The sequence below is a fragment of the Acinonyx jubatus genome, chromosome E4 (genome assembly GCF_027475565.1).
Source record: "Acinonyx jubatus isolate Ajub_Pintada_27869175 chromosome E4, VMU_Ajub_asm_v1.0, whole genome shotgun sequence".
Classification (NCBI taxonomy): domain Eukaryota; kingdom Metazoa; phylum Chordata; class Mammalia; order Carnivora; family Felidae; genus Acinonyx; species Acinonyx jubatus.
In genome coordinates, this window is record NC_069395.1 from 31,237,940 (window position 1) to 31,251,292 (window position 13,353).

General features: G+C 34.0%; 1 protein-coding gene across 6 annotated transcripts in view; it reads right to left on the reverse strand.

The window, feature by feature from the left end:
• Positions 1-11,222, reverse strand: part of PTPRC (protein tyrosine phosphatase receptor type C) — a 123,901-nt gene extending 112,679 nt beyond the window's left edge. For all 6 annotated transcript variants that reach the window (XM_053209751.1, XM_027074629.2, XM_027074628.2 and 3 more), the window contains exons 1-2: positions 11,067-11,222; positions 10,870-10,985 (exon numbers count right to left, since the gene is read on the reverse strand). In XM_053209751.1, the coding sequence (XP_053065726.1) occupies positions 10,870-10,942 (73 nt within the window). In that variant the 5' untranslated portion in view covers positions 10,943-10,985; positions 11,067-11,222. The remainder of the gene's footprint in view (positions 1-10,869; positions 10,986-11,066) is intronic.
• Between the last annotated feature and the right edge of the window lie 2,131 nt (positions 11,223-13,353).

Below are 13,353 nucleotides of genomic sequence, written 5' to 3' on the forward strand. Positions count from 1 at the left end.
TTTATTTCACACACTTATCAATATCTGAAATTTCCTCAATTATTTATTTGGTTTTTGTTACCTCTTTTACTAAGTTGTAAGTTTCATGACATTTGGTACCTTTTCTGTTTCATTTACCACTGTGTCAGCACTTAGAATAGTTCCTACCACATAGTCAGGGTTCTATTTAAAAAATGGCTACATCAATGACTAAGTTATCTCACTTAATAGCTACTGCTATTATTATTATTATTATTATTATTATTATATAGATGCAGAAACTGAGGATTTGAAAGGTAATTTCCCTAATGTTTCTAATTAGAAAGGTCAGGATGGAATACAGGCAACATTTCAAAAACTGATTTCTTATGCACACTGAAGGTAGGGCTTGTTTGAATCCAACATTTCTAGCTGGATCTCTTTAAGTTATTTTCATCAGCTTCCTGACCCTTTTCTTTTGCTTGTCTGCCTCCCATATAGCATCACTCCTTCTCATACTCAATGCTCTGAACTAATATCGTCTGTTTATTTTTTTCTTAGCCATTATATATCTTGAACATACTTAAAGTTTCAATAAGTAAACTCAGGAAAAAATAAAAACGTGGTCACTCAAAAATAGAAAGATTTAGGGCTTATTAGTAAAAATCTTAGTTTAAAAACTAAAACAGGGATTTGGAGACCTAAGTCTAGAATTCAAAGTAGAATACTTGACCTAAATTATTTGATTGACAGCCCACATTTATCATAGTAACCAACATTTTTTCTTTGTTTTCCCTGGAGTTTTAACCGATTTGTCCGTGGAGTAGAAAACTGTAAGGTAGCTGTACCCAATTCATTTCATATACCTCTTGGATAAGTATAAAAAGCTTATCTTGTGTCTACACTTCCTGGAATAAGATGAGAACCTTATGTGTTTTCCATGATCAAAGTGCTTAACAAAGGTCAAGTTACTTCCCTTGCACTTCAAAACCAAAAAAAAATCTAGATACTTTGGTAAATTATTCAATGGCTTTCACTTTATGTAATATCAAAAACAAATTAGGTTGGGGAAAAGCCATTCATTCCATCATATCACTCACCTCCAGATAGACTCAGTGGTGTACCTTGTAAAGCTCCTTTTCGAGATGATAGTAGCACATTACTTTTGCATTACCAATGTAGCATCAACATTCATAGTAAATACAAGTCCATTAAAGGTGCCTTTTCCTTTTTATAAAAGACAAAATCTTAGATGATTTAGGTCTTGTTAAATATATGGAGTTTACTGGGTTCACAACGTTTCACCTTTGTAGCTAAATTAGCTGGATGGGGCTGAAACACATGTTTTACACACATGACATCTGAGAAACTACCAAGCACCTTTCAGTCTTGGTGTGATTTGCCTACTATCAAGTACTCATGTCTTCAATTAGCTGGTTATTAGGCTGACCACAAAGATGGCTGAATAACCAAGTGGAAAAAGAATAGACCTAGAGTCAGACCAACCCAGGATGAAATATCAGCCCTTACTAGCTGATGACGTTGGAAAATTACAATGAAAGCTCACCAAAAAAAACTTAAGGGTTTGTTTGTGTGGTGTGTATGTGTGTAGGTTTTAACATATATTTTCAAATAAAGCCTTTATTTTCAGTTCAAATCACAAAACAAACAAACCAAAGATAACTGGGACTTTTTGGCTAATCCCTCTTTGATCTACCACCTTTATTTATTAAGTATCTGATAATAATCTACACAACTCAGGGGGCAGCTTCAGAACTTCTATAACTGAAAGCCTACAGAAGCCCAGTTGGAGCAGAGGCCTAGATGTTGTCTGGCAAGAACAAAGCTTTTTACTTAGTGTATTATATGTAGATTTAAAAATAATAATTTTTAATCTGTAATTTATGAAAGATTGAGAACACAAATAATTATCTCTTGCGATGTATATTGTTACTTTGAGGAGAAAGCTTATGGAGAAATTGGAAAATTTTAAACCCCAAGCAGCCACTGCCACAGTAAAATTATAGACTTCCCAAGAATAGGCATAGAATGTGGTATTCCCAACTGAGGATACTGGGAAAGCACTCATAAAATATTTGTTCACGAAATGAATTAATGCACAAGTAAACAGATTTCACTAGACTAGAGAAATAAAATATTCAGAAAGTTTTCGGTGTTGATTATTGAGAATTCATGAGATTTTTATTTGCCTATTTATTCATCTCCATGTTTCTCAGCTTGCCTAAGATAATCATGGTTTACTTAGGAAAAAATGGGATATGCAGCTTTAGACATAGCACATAATCAAAACCGAGATAAAGAACAAGAGAGAAAGAAAAAGTGTAAGCAAGGGTTTTAAGTAACTTCTACTTCCTGAACATTTCATGTAGACACTTCATCATAAATAATTCACTAAAATAACAACAACAAAACGACAGACTTAAAATGGTTTTTATGAGTTGTTAAGCACTTTCTGCATATGGGGTTAGATTCCAGTGGCAAACTATCCATTCACTTGACAAGTTCTGAGGACCTACAGGCACTCTCTGGTAAATAAGTAGAAACCCAATGATAATCTACATGAGCTCACCAGCTGCTATGGGAGACAACCAAATAAAGAAATCTCCAAGAGGATTATTCACAGATCATCACAGCCAATGATGATCAGGAGCAGAGCAGGAGTGTGCACGAGGGCTGCCCAGAGGAAATGACCGTTGAACTCAATCTTGAAGAGCAGTTATAATTTTCCCAGTTAAAAAAATGTATATATAGATGGAAGAAGAAACAGCATGGCCAACAGTTTGGACACAAGAAAACATATTTTTAGGAAAATGCAAGTTACAACAGGAGTATACAGTTGACCCCTGAACAGCACAGGTTTGAACTACGCAGGTCCACTTGTATGTGGATTTTTCTGATAAATACAGAATAGTACTGTAGATGTTTTTCTCTTCTTTATGATTTTCTTAATAACATTTTTTTCTCTAGCTTATTCGAAAGAATACAGTATATAATACATATGACATACAACATATGCATTAATCAACTGTTTATGTTATCAGTAAGTCAACAGTAGGCTATAAGTAGTTAAGTTTTGAGGGAGTCAAAAGTTATACATAGATATTTGGCTGTGTAAGGAAGGCATCAGTGACCCTAATCCCTATTGTTCAAGGGTCAACTGTAGAGTATATGTCACTAAGTAGTTACAGATAAAGTTGGAAAAATATGCAGGGATTCAATTAAAGCTGTATATACCATGCTAATAGCCTTTATTTTTCCTAAATGTAGAGACAAAAGTAGAATGATTTGACACCTTATGGTGATCCCACCCACTGATGTACACTGGGGACATTAAACTTATCATCTTGATTCTTCTCTTTAATTTTTGCTGTACCAAGTAGTAAGAAGTTGGCACAAGGTGTATAAGCTACTAAGAATGCCATAGAGGAGCGCCTGGTGGCTCAATCAGTTAAGCATCTGACTTCAGCTCAGGTCATGATCTCATGGTTCATGGGTCTGAGCCCCACATCAGGCTCTGTGCTGACAGCTCAGAGCCTAGAGCCTGCTTTGGATTCTGTCTCTCCCTCTCTTTCTGCCCCTCCCCTGCTTGCTCTCTCTCTCTCTCTCTCTCTCTCTCTCTCTCAAAATTAAACATTAAAAAGAATGCTACACAAATGAACAAGATTTAAAATATAATTCTAAACTATACAGCCGTCTTATAAGTATTTCTAAAGTTTCCACTGGCTACTTGAGGAGTAACCAAAACTCGTAAAATCTCAAAATGAATCTTGCTGAAAGAGCTCTCAATCACAAAATGATTATTACGATAGAAATAGCAGCACAATATAAATTTGAAAATGTCTAATACTTCCCAATTTAAAATTTGACAAAGATTAAATAATTGCATTAAATCAATTACATTTTGTACAACATTGAAAGGGAAAAAGAAGCAAAGGAAAGGAAAAGAAAGGAAAGGAAAGGAAAGGAAAGGAAAGGAAAGGAAAGGAAAGGAGAAAGAAAGAAAGAAAGAAAGAAAGAAAGAAAGAAAGAAAGAAAGAAAGAAAAAGAGAAAGAAAGAAAAAAAGAAAAAAGAAAGAAAAGCAATGGTATAAACTGAACATAAGTAATGTTGTTTCTGGCTAAAATGGAAGAATTAAGACTTTTGGGAAATTTAGATCCATCTTATTTGACAAAAAAAAATAATAATAACACTTAGAAATGTGATAACCATAAAGGAAAATTCTTAGAGGCATAAGTTTATAATCAGTACAATTGGATGTGACTAAAAATTGATTCATGAACTTAACAGTAACTGGAAAAATTGAATGAAAAATAACACTATTTAACACTAGTTCAGTAAAATTCTTTAATGAAAACATTGGTAATGATTTAACCAGACTCTTTAAAAAATACTCAGGGAATTAACTTGGCTTAATAAAGATTTTTTTCCGTGAAAGTTGTTTTCAAGGAAAACTCATAAGTGTAGGTATATTCTAATTAAATTCTTATTTTCTTAAACATCTTTAGGATCACATCATGGGTCAGTATGTTCTCTATCCAATAGAGAGCCACCAAAGAAAGGATGTACAAAGGTGAGTTTTGCCTTTTACAGGGATTATCCCAGTAGAGGTAGGTATGAGGACACTAGGGACTGAAGACAGGCAAGATTGCAGGCTATTGTTACAATAAGAAATAATAATAATCTCTAGCAAAGAGTTGGATTTGCAAACTATTTAGGAGGTAGAATCCAGAGTAGCCTGAAAATCGCTAAAACAGGGGATGCAAAGTTAAAAGAACTGAAAGATCTCTAAGGGTTTATAGTTCTGCCACATAGCCTAAACTATATCTCCTCTGAGTCTCTCAAAGGAAGAGATGTGATTTGGAATCAGATGTCAATGATAAAGAACTGAGTGCTGTGATTTTATGGGATCACATGAATAAAACATACAACTTTGCAGGGTATCTCATAGTTTCAAAGCATTTTCACAAATATTATCATTTTTAATGCTTATAACATTTTATAGATGACAAAACTGAGTATCAAAGATGGAAAGCCATTTGAATTGAGATCATAAAATTCGTAAAATTAGATTTCTAAAATGCTTCTCAATCCAGATGCCATCTCCAGCTCAGAATGGCACCTGCTTCATTTCCTATGATGCTTAGTATTTCTTTTATCAATAAGCAAATTACTGTTTGTTTGTTTCTTTAAGTGGAGATATTTAAAATATGGTGACCACACTTTATTGCCATGATATAGTACCTTTGCTTTCATCTCTTAACATCACTGTTATTTATATAGGATTCTCTGTTCTATTTTCATGCCTAGCAGGACAATTTATTATTATTATTATTATTATTATTATTATTATTATTATTATTTACAATGCAGAGAGTTTCTTCTTGTATATCAGTGCTCTTTTACATTCACCAGAGTAACTGTTCATTTGCTAATACATATGAGTGTGATGCTGAATTGCCCTTAGCTCTTGATTTGTGCTCTGGTATCAACAGATTACCTTTTTGGAGGGCTAATGATATTCCTGTAGTTGTTCATATTTTGGTTGGAAGCAGTTTTTTCTAATATACAAACGGCGATCATTTTCATTTGAATATCATTGCATGCAGTTATAATTGTATCACATAGTATATATTAGGAGAAATTGAAGTTTTGGAAAAATAACTTTTTCTTTTCAGATATTTGTGTCTCATTTTTAGTAGGAAATAAATGTTTATTTTTTTGTTTTTATTTTTTTAGGAAATAAATGTTTGATCTTTAAACACTGTAGAGCTAGGTACCACAGAAGAATTTCAAGTTTGAGTTGGGTCTTCAGTAAAGAATCTAATAAAAGCATTGATAATCTTGCTCATTACCTTTTCAGAGGTGAATCACTTGAAGATACTATAAATGCACATAGAGAGTACTTATATATTTCCCTAACATTGACTTTATATGTATTTATGCTGCAGTTTTCTTTCTTTATCTTTTCTTGTTTTGTTATTATTCCTGAACATTCAATACTCTCTTATAATAGTCATTCCACAGACTCTTGACAGATTGGGTTTGAAGTAGCACATTGACATATAAAAATGAATGCATATTAAAAACTTTAGGCAATAATTAGATATTTTCTCATCTAAATATTGGTTATAGCCATGTATACAATATAGGTCTATATATTTCAGTATTATGCAGAAATAGATATCACATCATATGGCTAAACGAATCTCTTGCAATATTCCATTTTTTTCTTCATCCTTTTTTAGAGTATTACGTTTACGTATATAAAAGTTATAACATTGTCCTTTAGTAATCAGTAAATAGTATGTGGTTGGGTATCTAGTACCAAGAAAGCTATTTAGAATAGACTGAAATTAAGTTTAAACTGAGATTTAGCTCCATTTCCATTCCAATTTTATCCTGTGTAAATACTCCCATAAATTTATAAGATGACTGAAAAAAGATCAAAGGTCTGTGGGGATAACAAGTTCCTTTCTCTGCACCAAAGTGACTTACATTACATGATCTGAACAGAAAACCTTGTCTGTGTTCACACTGTGCTTTCACCAACGAAATGGACCAGCCTGACCATAAATCTCTGCTTCGTGCCTATCCAAATTGAGATTTGTTATCACATTATTGAGGAAGAAATGATGCCCAGACTCTCTACAAATTTTCTGTGTGCACACAATGCGATGCCATCTTCCACCTGCCCTTGAAAATAGTCCCCCAGCCCTACCAGTGTCCATGCCTGAATTTGCAAAGACTGGATCTGATTCCATTTGTCTTGTCCCCATTAGATGCGTACGCCCCTGCCCCTGTCTCATTCCTTACTTTTCTTCCTATAGGCATCTGTATCTGAAAAACAAAACTAACCCTCCAAATGAAATGCCACTAGCCAAAAATGTCCAAAGAGTAGGCCAGGGAAAATTTAGGAATAACATTCTTGAACTACAGATTTTTAAGAAGTTAGGATGGTATTTCCAAATAAGAAGGAAAAGAAGGAAATAGCAAAATAATAATCATGAATTAAATTCTTAAGAAGGCAAGGCCTATAAAGATCCAGATCCAAAATCATTTTATTTAATCTTGACGACATTGTCTAACTCTATCTTTCCACTTTGTCGTTGGCTAATTTTTTCATCTCAAGCTTTGTCTCTTCTTCTGTCCTCTCTTTCTGAAATTCTTTGTACTCATCCTCTCTCACCTCCGTCATTATAATCTTCAGTTTTGTCAAAAAACGCCCATTGCTTTGTCAGTGTCTGGTAAGTCAGTTACAGATGAGAGTTTCCGCTTTCACACAGGTTACAATAGAAGTAAATGCACTCATTGGTAGATAATAATACTAACACTACCACCAACAACAAATTGAATTAGTATGTGGAAAGTGTCATGGAAAGGTGGTAACAAGTGTCCAGTTTCAGTGGAGATACTTTGTGGTATGAGCAACGGAAGAGAAATAGAACTATCGCGGAGCCTTAGAGGTCCAGAGGAAGTGTAGACGAGCCAAGCGGTGTTGCAACTGGCTACTGCAAGTTCTAGTTTAATGAATCCTACAAGAAAAAAAGACAAAACAATCCCTGCCCAGCTCCCGGCCCAGCTCCTAGCTCAGTGGTGGACTCGGTTGTTCCGGCAAGGAGTTGAGCACGTATACCGAAGACAATGAGAAGATACCAGAAGGTTTTTTGTTTTGTTTTGTTTTGTTTTCCCCCTCTTCTTTTTAAGGTGTAGAATAAGGAAAGAAATTAATGAGACTGCAGGTAGATTAGGAAACTATAATAATATTCTAGGTAAAACATGATAAAGGCATAAATTCAATGTCGATGGAATTGAAGAAGGGGAAAATATTTTAGAGACTGTTAAAAACTAAAATTACAAGACTAGAGGAGGAATTAAACACTTAGGGGAATGAGTCTGGAGATGAGGAATCAGGATCGTCAACACAAAGCAGGTCTTTATAAGGAACTGTAATGATAGAAAATAAGAATAAAACTGACCAAAAGTTAAAGCCATAGAACCCCAATATTTAAAAGCAGACAAATACGAAGAACCAGAAGATAGATAAGTAGATATATGTGTGTGTATATTATAAACTCACATATAAAAACTAGAATATATATGTGTGTGTATCTGGATATGTGTATTTATAGGAAGAGTGTAGAAATATCTATATTCCTACACTAGCTAATTGTCACTGGTTGACATCTATGAAATAGCCCAGAATAGAGAAAAGACTTAGCTCAAGCTAACCACTCTGACCCTTTCCTTAGCTACAGAGAGCAAGAGAGAAAAAGGAAAGACAGATTCCTAAGTCCACCTTACCTTTTCCCTTACAAAATGCCTTTCAAGTTCTGGCAATGATAAGGATCACAGGGAGATTTTTTTAAAGAAAAATATCTATTAAAAGTTCATAAAAGATAAATTGTGGAATATTCAGAACTTAATGATTGTTAACCAAATGTCAATTCATACTTTGTATTGAAAACCTGTGTGATGTTCAAGGCATAGTACATGTTTGTAACATGAAATATTTCTTTAAATGTAGATGGAAAAATGAAGAATTATGACCAGGAAATGACTCTAAAGTGATATGACTCATAACTCACATAACATAACCCATGTACCCTAGCTGGTATGGTATAGAGTGATAGATTTGCCTGCCATCGCACCTGGTTTAGAGTCAAAGAACATTCATCATTATCTGCATTCTCAAAACCATCATCGTCTCCTAGAATTATTTAGAAATGTTCAACAGAGTTTTGGTTTCCGGCTATCATGGCAAAGAGGCACAGAGCAAAGATATTGCAAACTTTTGTGTAAAACTCACCCCAGCATGATTGCCATGGCAAAGTTTAACTTTGCCTTTCTGTATTTGTTATTTAGGGATTAAATAACATATCTGAATTGTGCATATATTTGTCCATTAATTGATGTCTGTCTACATTTCACTCTACTTTTTTATTCCATTAGAGTACACAATATAAATGTGATGCTTAAAAGCCTAATATTTCCTATGATCCCTAAACTCAATTTTAACACAGTGGAATCAAAGATAACGATCAAACTTATTTGTTGCTAATAAAGAAAAATATGTAATTTAAAGCATTAATAACTTCCCAAATCCTACATTGAATCACAAAATGACTCTCAGAACTTTAAAGGATGATAAATGAGATATGCAGACGCAGATGATTATATCTACTTTTTCCAAAAAAAAGTATTGATTCCAGGAAGACTATCAATGCCTTTTAGAAAAATGTTTGCTCTCAATATTTACATAAACAATTGAAGTTAAGCTTGATCCTTCAAAATAAATCTATGTATATCTCTCCATTTATTTAAGTACAAATTGTTTAGCAAAATAGATTCAAAAGTTTCTAGATAATTTTATACTTTCTTATTTTGACCATAAGTTCGAAGATATTTCTCATGGTGAAAATCCTTAATTGACTGAGTTGAAAGTTCATAGTGGTTTCCTCTGTGTCCTACAAAATATTTCAGTGTTTCTTTGTGCTCATTTAGAAATGCTTTGCTACCGTTCTTGAATGAGGATTTTTAATGAATATTCATTCTGATTTATGATAATCCACATATTATTACCACCCTGCTAAAATCGTTATTCATTACAGTTTGCTTTTGATCATGATAGCTAACTTTACAGGGAAGTTCCCTTGATAGACATTTTCTGTACTAAAACAAAACGCTGTATCCATACAAAAAATTTTAGACCACCTTTGCAGTTAAAAACACAACAGTATCTTCCACTGCTTTCCACTCTCCCTGATTACACAAAATACCAACTGACCACATAACAAGCTCAGGAGGTAGCTACCGCCCTGCCTTTTAGAAGAAGGAAGAATGGTGGAAAGTTGAAAACAGATTTCAATGAATTCTAGTAAGCGAGACTTTTAATTTTCTTTTTTTTAAGCTTCTTTGGAATTTCTGCAAAAATGCCACTTTCACTGTCCTTTCCATAGTGAGAAACAACTTTTAGATACTACATCATATGGAGTATATTTAACATAATTTATTAGTTACGTTTAACAATCAACTGAAATGCACTCATGATCCAAACTGAAACTATTCAAGAAATGTCCATTAAATGGATAGCATGTAGCCAAAGATCTCCAGCTTAAATGAGTACTTGAGATCTCCATTACATTTTCCTACAGAAGACAGCATTTGCATGATTCCTGTGAGTTTAAGTATTTTTACTGCATCAAGGCTCTAATATTTACCCATCACCCAGGAAGGGCGGTGGCCCCGTAAGAATTTCCAAGGCAAATAATCATTAAAACTACTGAGAAGAAACCAAAAACTTGATTTAAAATACATTCTGTGCTAAGAATATGCATAAAACGAATATTTTATTAAATTCCCAAATGGATTATTTAAACTATCCTATAGATAAGTATTCAATAAAATATTTTAGTAGTAATCAAAATTTGAGGAAGCAGACTCCAGTTCAAAAAGAAAGAGTGGCTTACATGCTACTGAAGCCATATTATGAGTCAAAAAAGGCATTTTCTGTTAAAAGGATGAAAATTCACTTATTTTGTCATTAAGATCTCCTCAGATTTTCATAAACTTATGTTTACGCGTTTGAGGGTTAAGTAACAGCATTACTTTTGTAATATCCTTGAACACTTTGCAAACAAAGGTACAGTCAGACAAGTTTCTTTTAAATTGTGATTTTTCCCCCCAAACATTTATGCCTTTTTAAACAGAAACAATGTATTCTCTCACATAGCAAGCCAGGTCTCTCTGAGCTCCAATAGCCTTGACCATTTTCTAGTGAGCTTCCTCATTTCCAGTCACCAACACTTAACTTATTTTTATGTCTATTTCAAACGAATATCCCTCCACAAGGAAAAAAATAACTAAGGACATATTAATATACTTGTACTTACCTGTAACAAACACGCCTGTATCCAGAAAGGCAAAGCCAAATGCCAAAAGTTTAAGCCACAAATACATGGTCATATCTGGAAATCAGCTGTATTCCTATGAAACAGCATGCGTCCTTCTGAAAGGCAAAATAATAGTTATCTTTGCAAAAGTTTTTCTTTGCGAAACAGAATAAAAAATAACAGAAATGAGTGCATACTCTTTGCTGTTGTCTTATCAGACAGGGAGCAATTTCCTCCTCTGCTACCCCAAGAACAAACCACTTTGCTAGCTACACAAACTGCTAGGTAGTGATGTCAGATTCGGTTTTACTAACTTCTCCAAAAATACTGTAAAGGATCTTCTTTGCAGGAAGTCAAGAAAGTTGTTCAAAGTCAGTGCAAAAGCACTTTACTTCCTTAATTCAAGTAACTAATTACTTGAATAAGTTTCTAGGCCTTTTAAAAGATTTTTCTCCTTCAAGAAAGATGTTTTTTAAGTATCCGAATAATACTCCCTTACAATATTCATTACAACTTAAAAAAATAACATCCCCACCCCAAAATAATCAATAATTCTCTTACCTAAGAGGGAATAAAATAGATTCAGGATGGGTATAACAAAAGGGGGGTTGGCAAGATGACACAGTGATTGAATTAGTAGAAAATACCTGTATTTGACTCAAAATGACCAGATGAGTGACCGACCTGGGTTTTTTTGTTTTTTGTGTTTTTTTTGTGTTTTCTTTTTGGTTTTTTTTGTGTGTTTGTTATTTGTTTTGTTTTGTTTTTTTTGTTTTTTTTTTTTTTGTTGTTGTTGTTGTTTTTTGTTTACCAGGCAGGCATTCAAACTTCACCAATAGGACAGTTTTAGAGGTCAAACCCATTTTCTATGCAAACGCACTCTCTCAGAAAGCTGAACAGGTTTGCCCCAAGTCTTTCACAGAGCTCCTCGTGGTGCTAGGAATGGAATCAGAAGGTCACTTCCACAGCAGCAAATCCTGCTTCGAAAAAGGAATGCTGTTCCTGGCTTGAGAGATTCTTGGTGCTGTTGATGAGGGAATCAAGGGCAATGAAATTGAGAGCTGGGGTTTTTTTTGCTCTTTTTTTTTTTTAATAGAAGTGAACCTTTTCCCCCCGCCCCCCTTCAGCAATACTTTCACAATTTTTTTTGATTAAAAGACAGCAAATTAACATAGAGCATTTTCCCTGATACTGATGGTGTTTTTAGTAAGTCCATTGATTAGGAAAACACATACTGGCAAAAAGCTGCTATGAATCCTGTGATACAATTAAACTGGTATCATTATCACAATATCTGGTTCGTCTACAAAGACTAGTGCACATGTACACAAGGATTATTATTGGAGCCACACAGGATACCTAAGGGACTTACAGACAAACAGAACCGTTGTGGTAACTGCAATCCTTGGTCAGAAAGCCCTATTGCAGGCTTCTTGTGTTTAAGTAAATAAAACTTTTTGTATTTACCAACTTATTTGTTTTACTCTTATGTTGACTGCTACTTATGTTGGAACTACAGAGCCAAATTTGCACACCTCCTCTTTGAGCAAATAAAAATAATCCCACATGTGAAATTCTGAGTCATAACATTTCATTATAATCTCATTTTTTAAAAAAGTCTCATTAAAATGAGATTTTTTGGTATGATTTTGATTTTATTATTAAGTTCATAGCTAACTTTCGGGGGTGTTGCCCGGGCCAGGAATATGCATAGCACTTTAACTGCATAATCTAATTTGTACAACACTTCAGACAGATAATGTTATTATTCCCCATTTGACCCATAAAGTTCAGAGAGGCTAGGTGATTTGCAGGTTCTCACAGCTAAGAAGTAGACAAAGTAAGTTTTGAACCATCCCCAAATTTCATGTTCTTTTTCTTTCTTGTTTTACTACCCTTCCTTTTTCTCACTTCCTTCCCCAATCTTTTTAACTATGTATTTTTATCATTTTTAACCTCTAAAAAGTAGAACATTGATTTGATAAAAATGATGTAGCCCTCTTTTGGCAAATGTCTTCCTAAATAAAATAGTTGTGACTGTGGGGACTACTCTTCGGTAGGTAAGCCTAATGAAAACTGTGTGCCAGGGGTCACAAACGTAAGTACTCAGCTACAGAGTCTATTTCTTCAAATACATTTGTAATGGAAAACTATCTGGGGGTTAGCTTTAAATATCTTTAAGCAAATACTTGTGTTCTGTTAGCTTGTTATTATGTCTGAATATTTGCCAAAACTAGAGGCCAGGAAGAAAGTGCATGACATTCAAGGGAGTTAAGTATAAGAAATATACTCTATAACAAGCTAAAGATAGGAGGGGTTTAGAAGCCTTAAAGAGGTATTTTTAAAAGGGCTTTGCAGATCATGGATTTGAAGAAATAGTAAGAACTTAGGAGATTCAGCTCCGTTTTAGACAAGTGGCCAGAGAGATTCTACCCAAGATATACTGAAATTAATTAACACTACATGAATGGAATTGTATGTGCT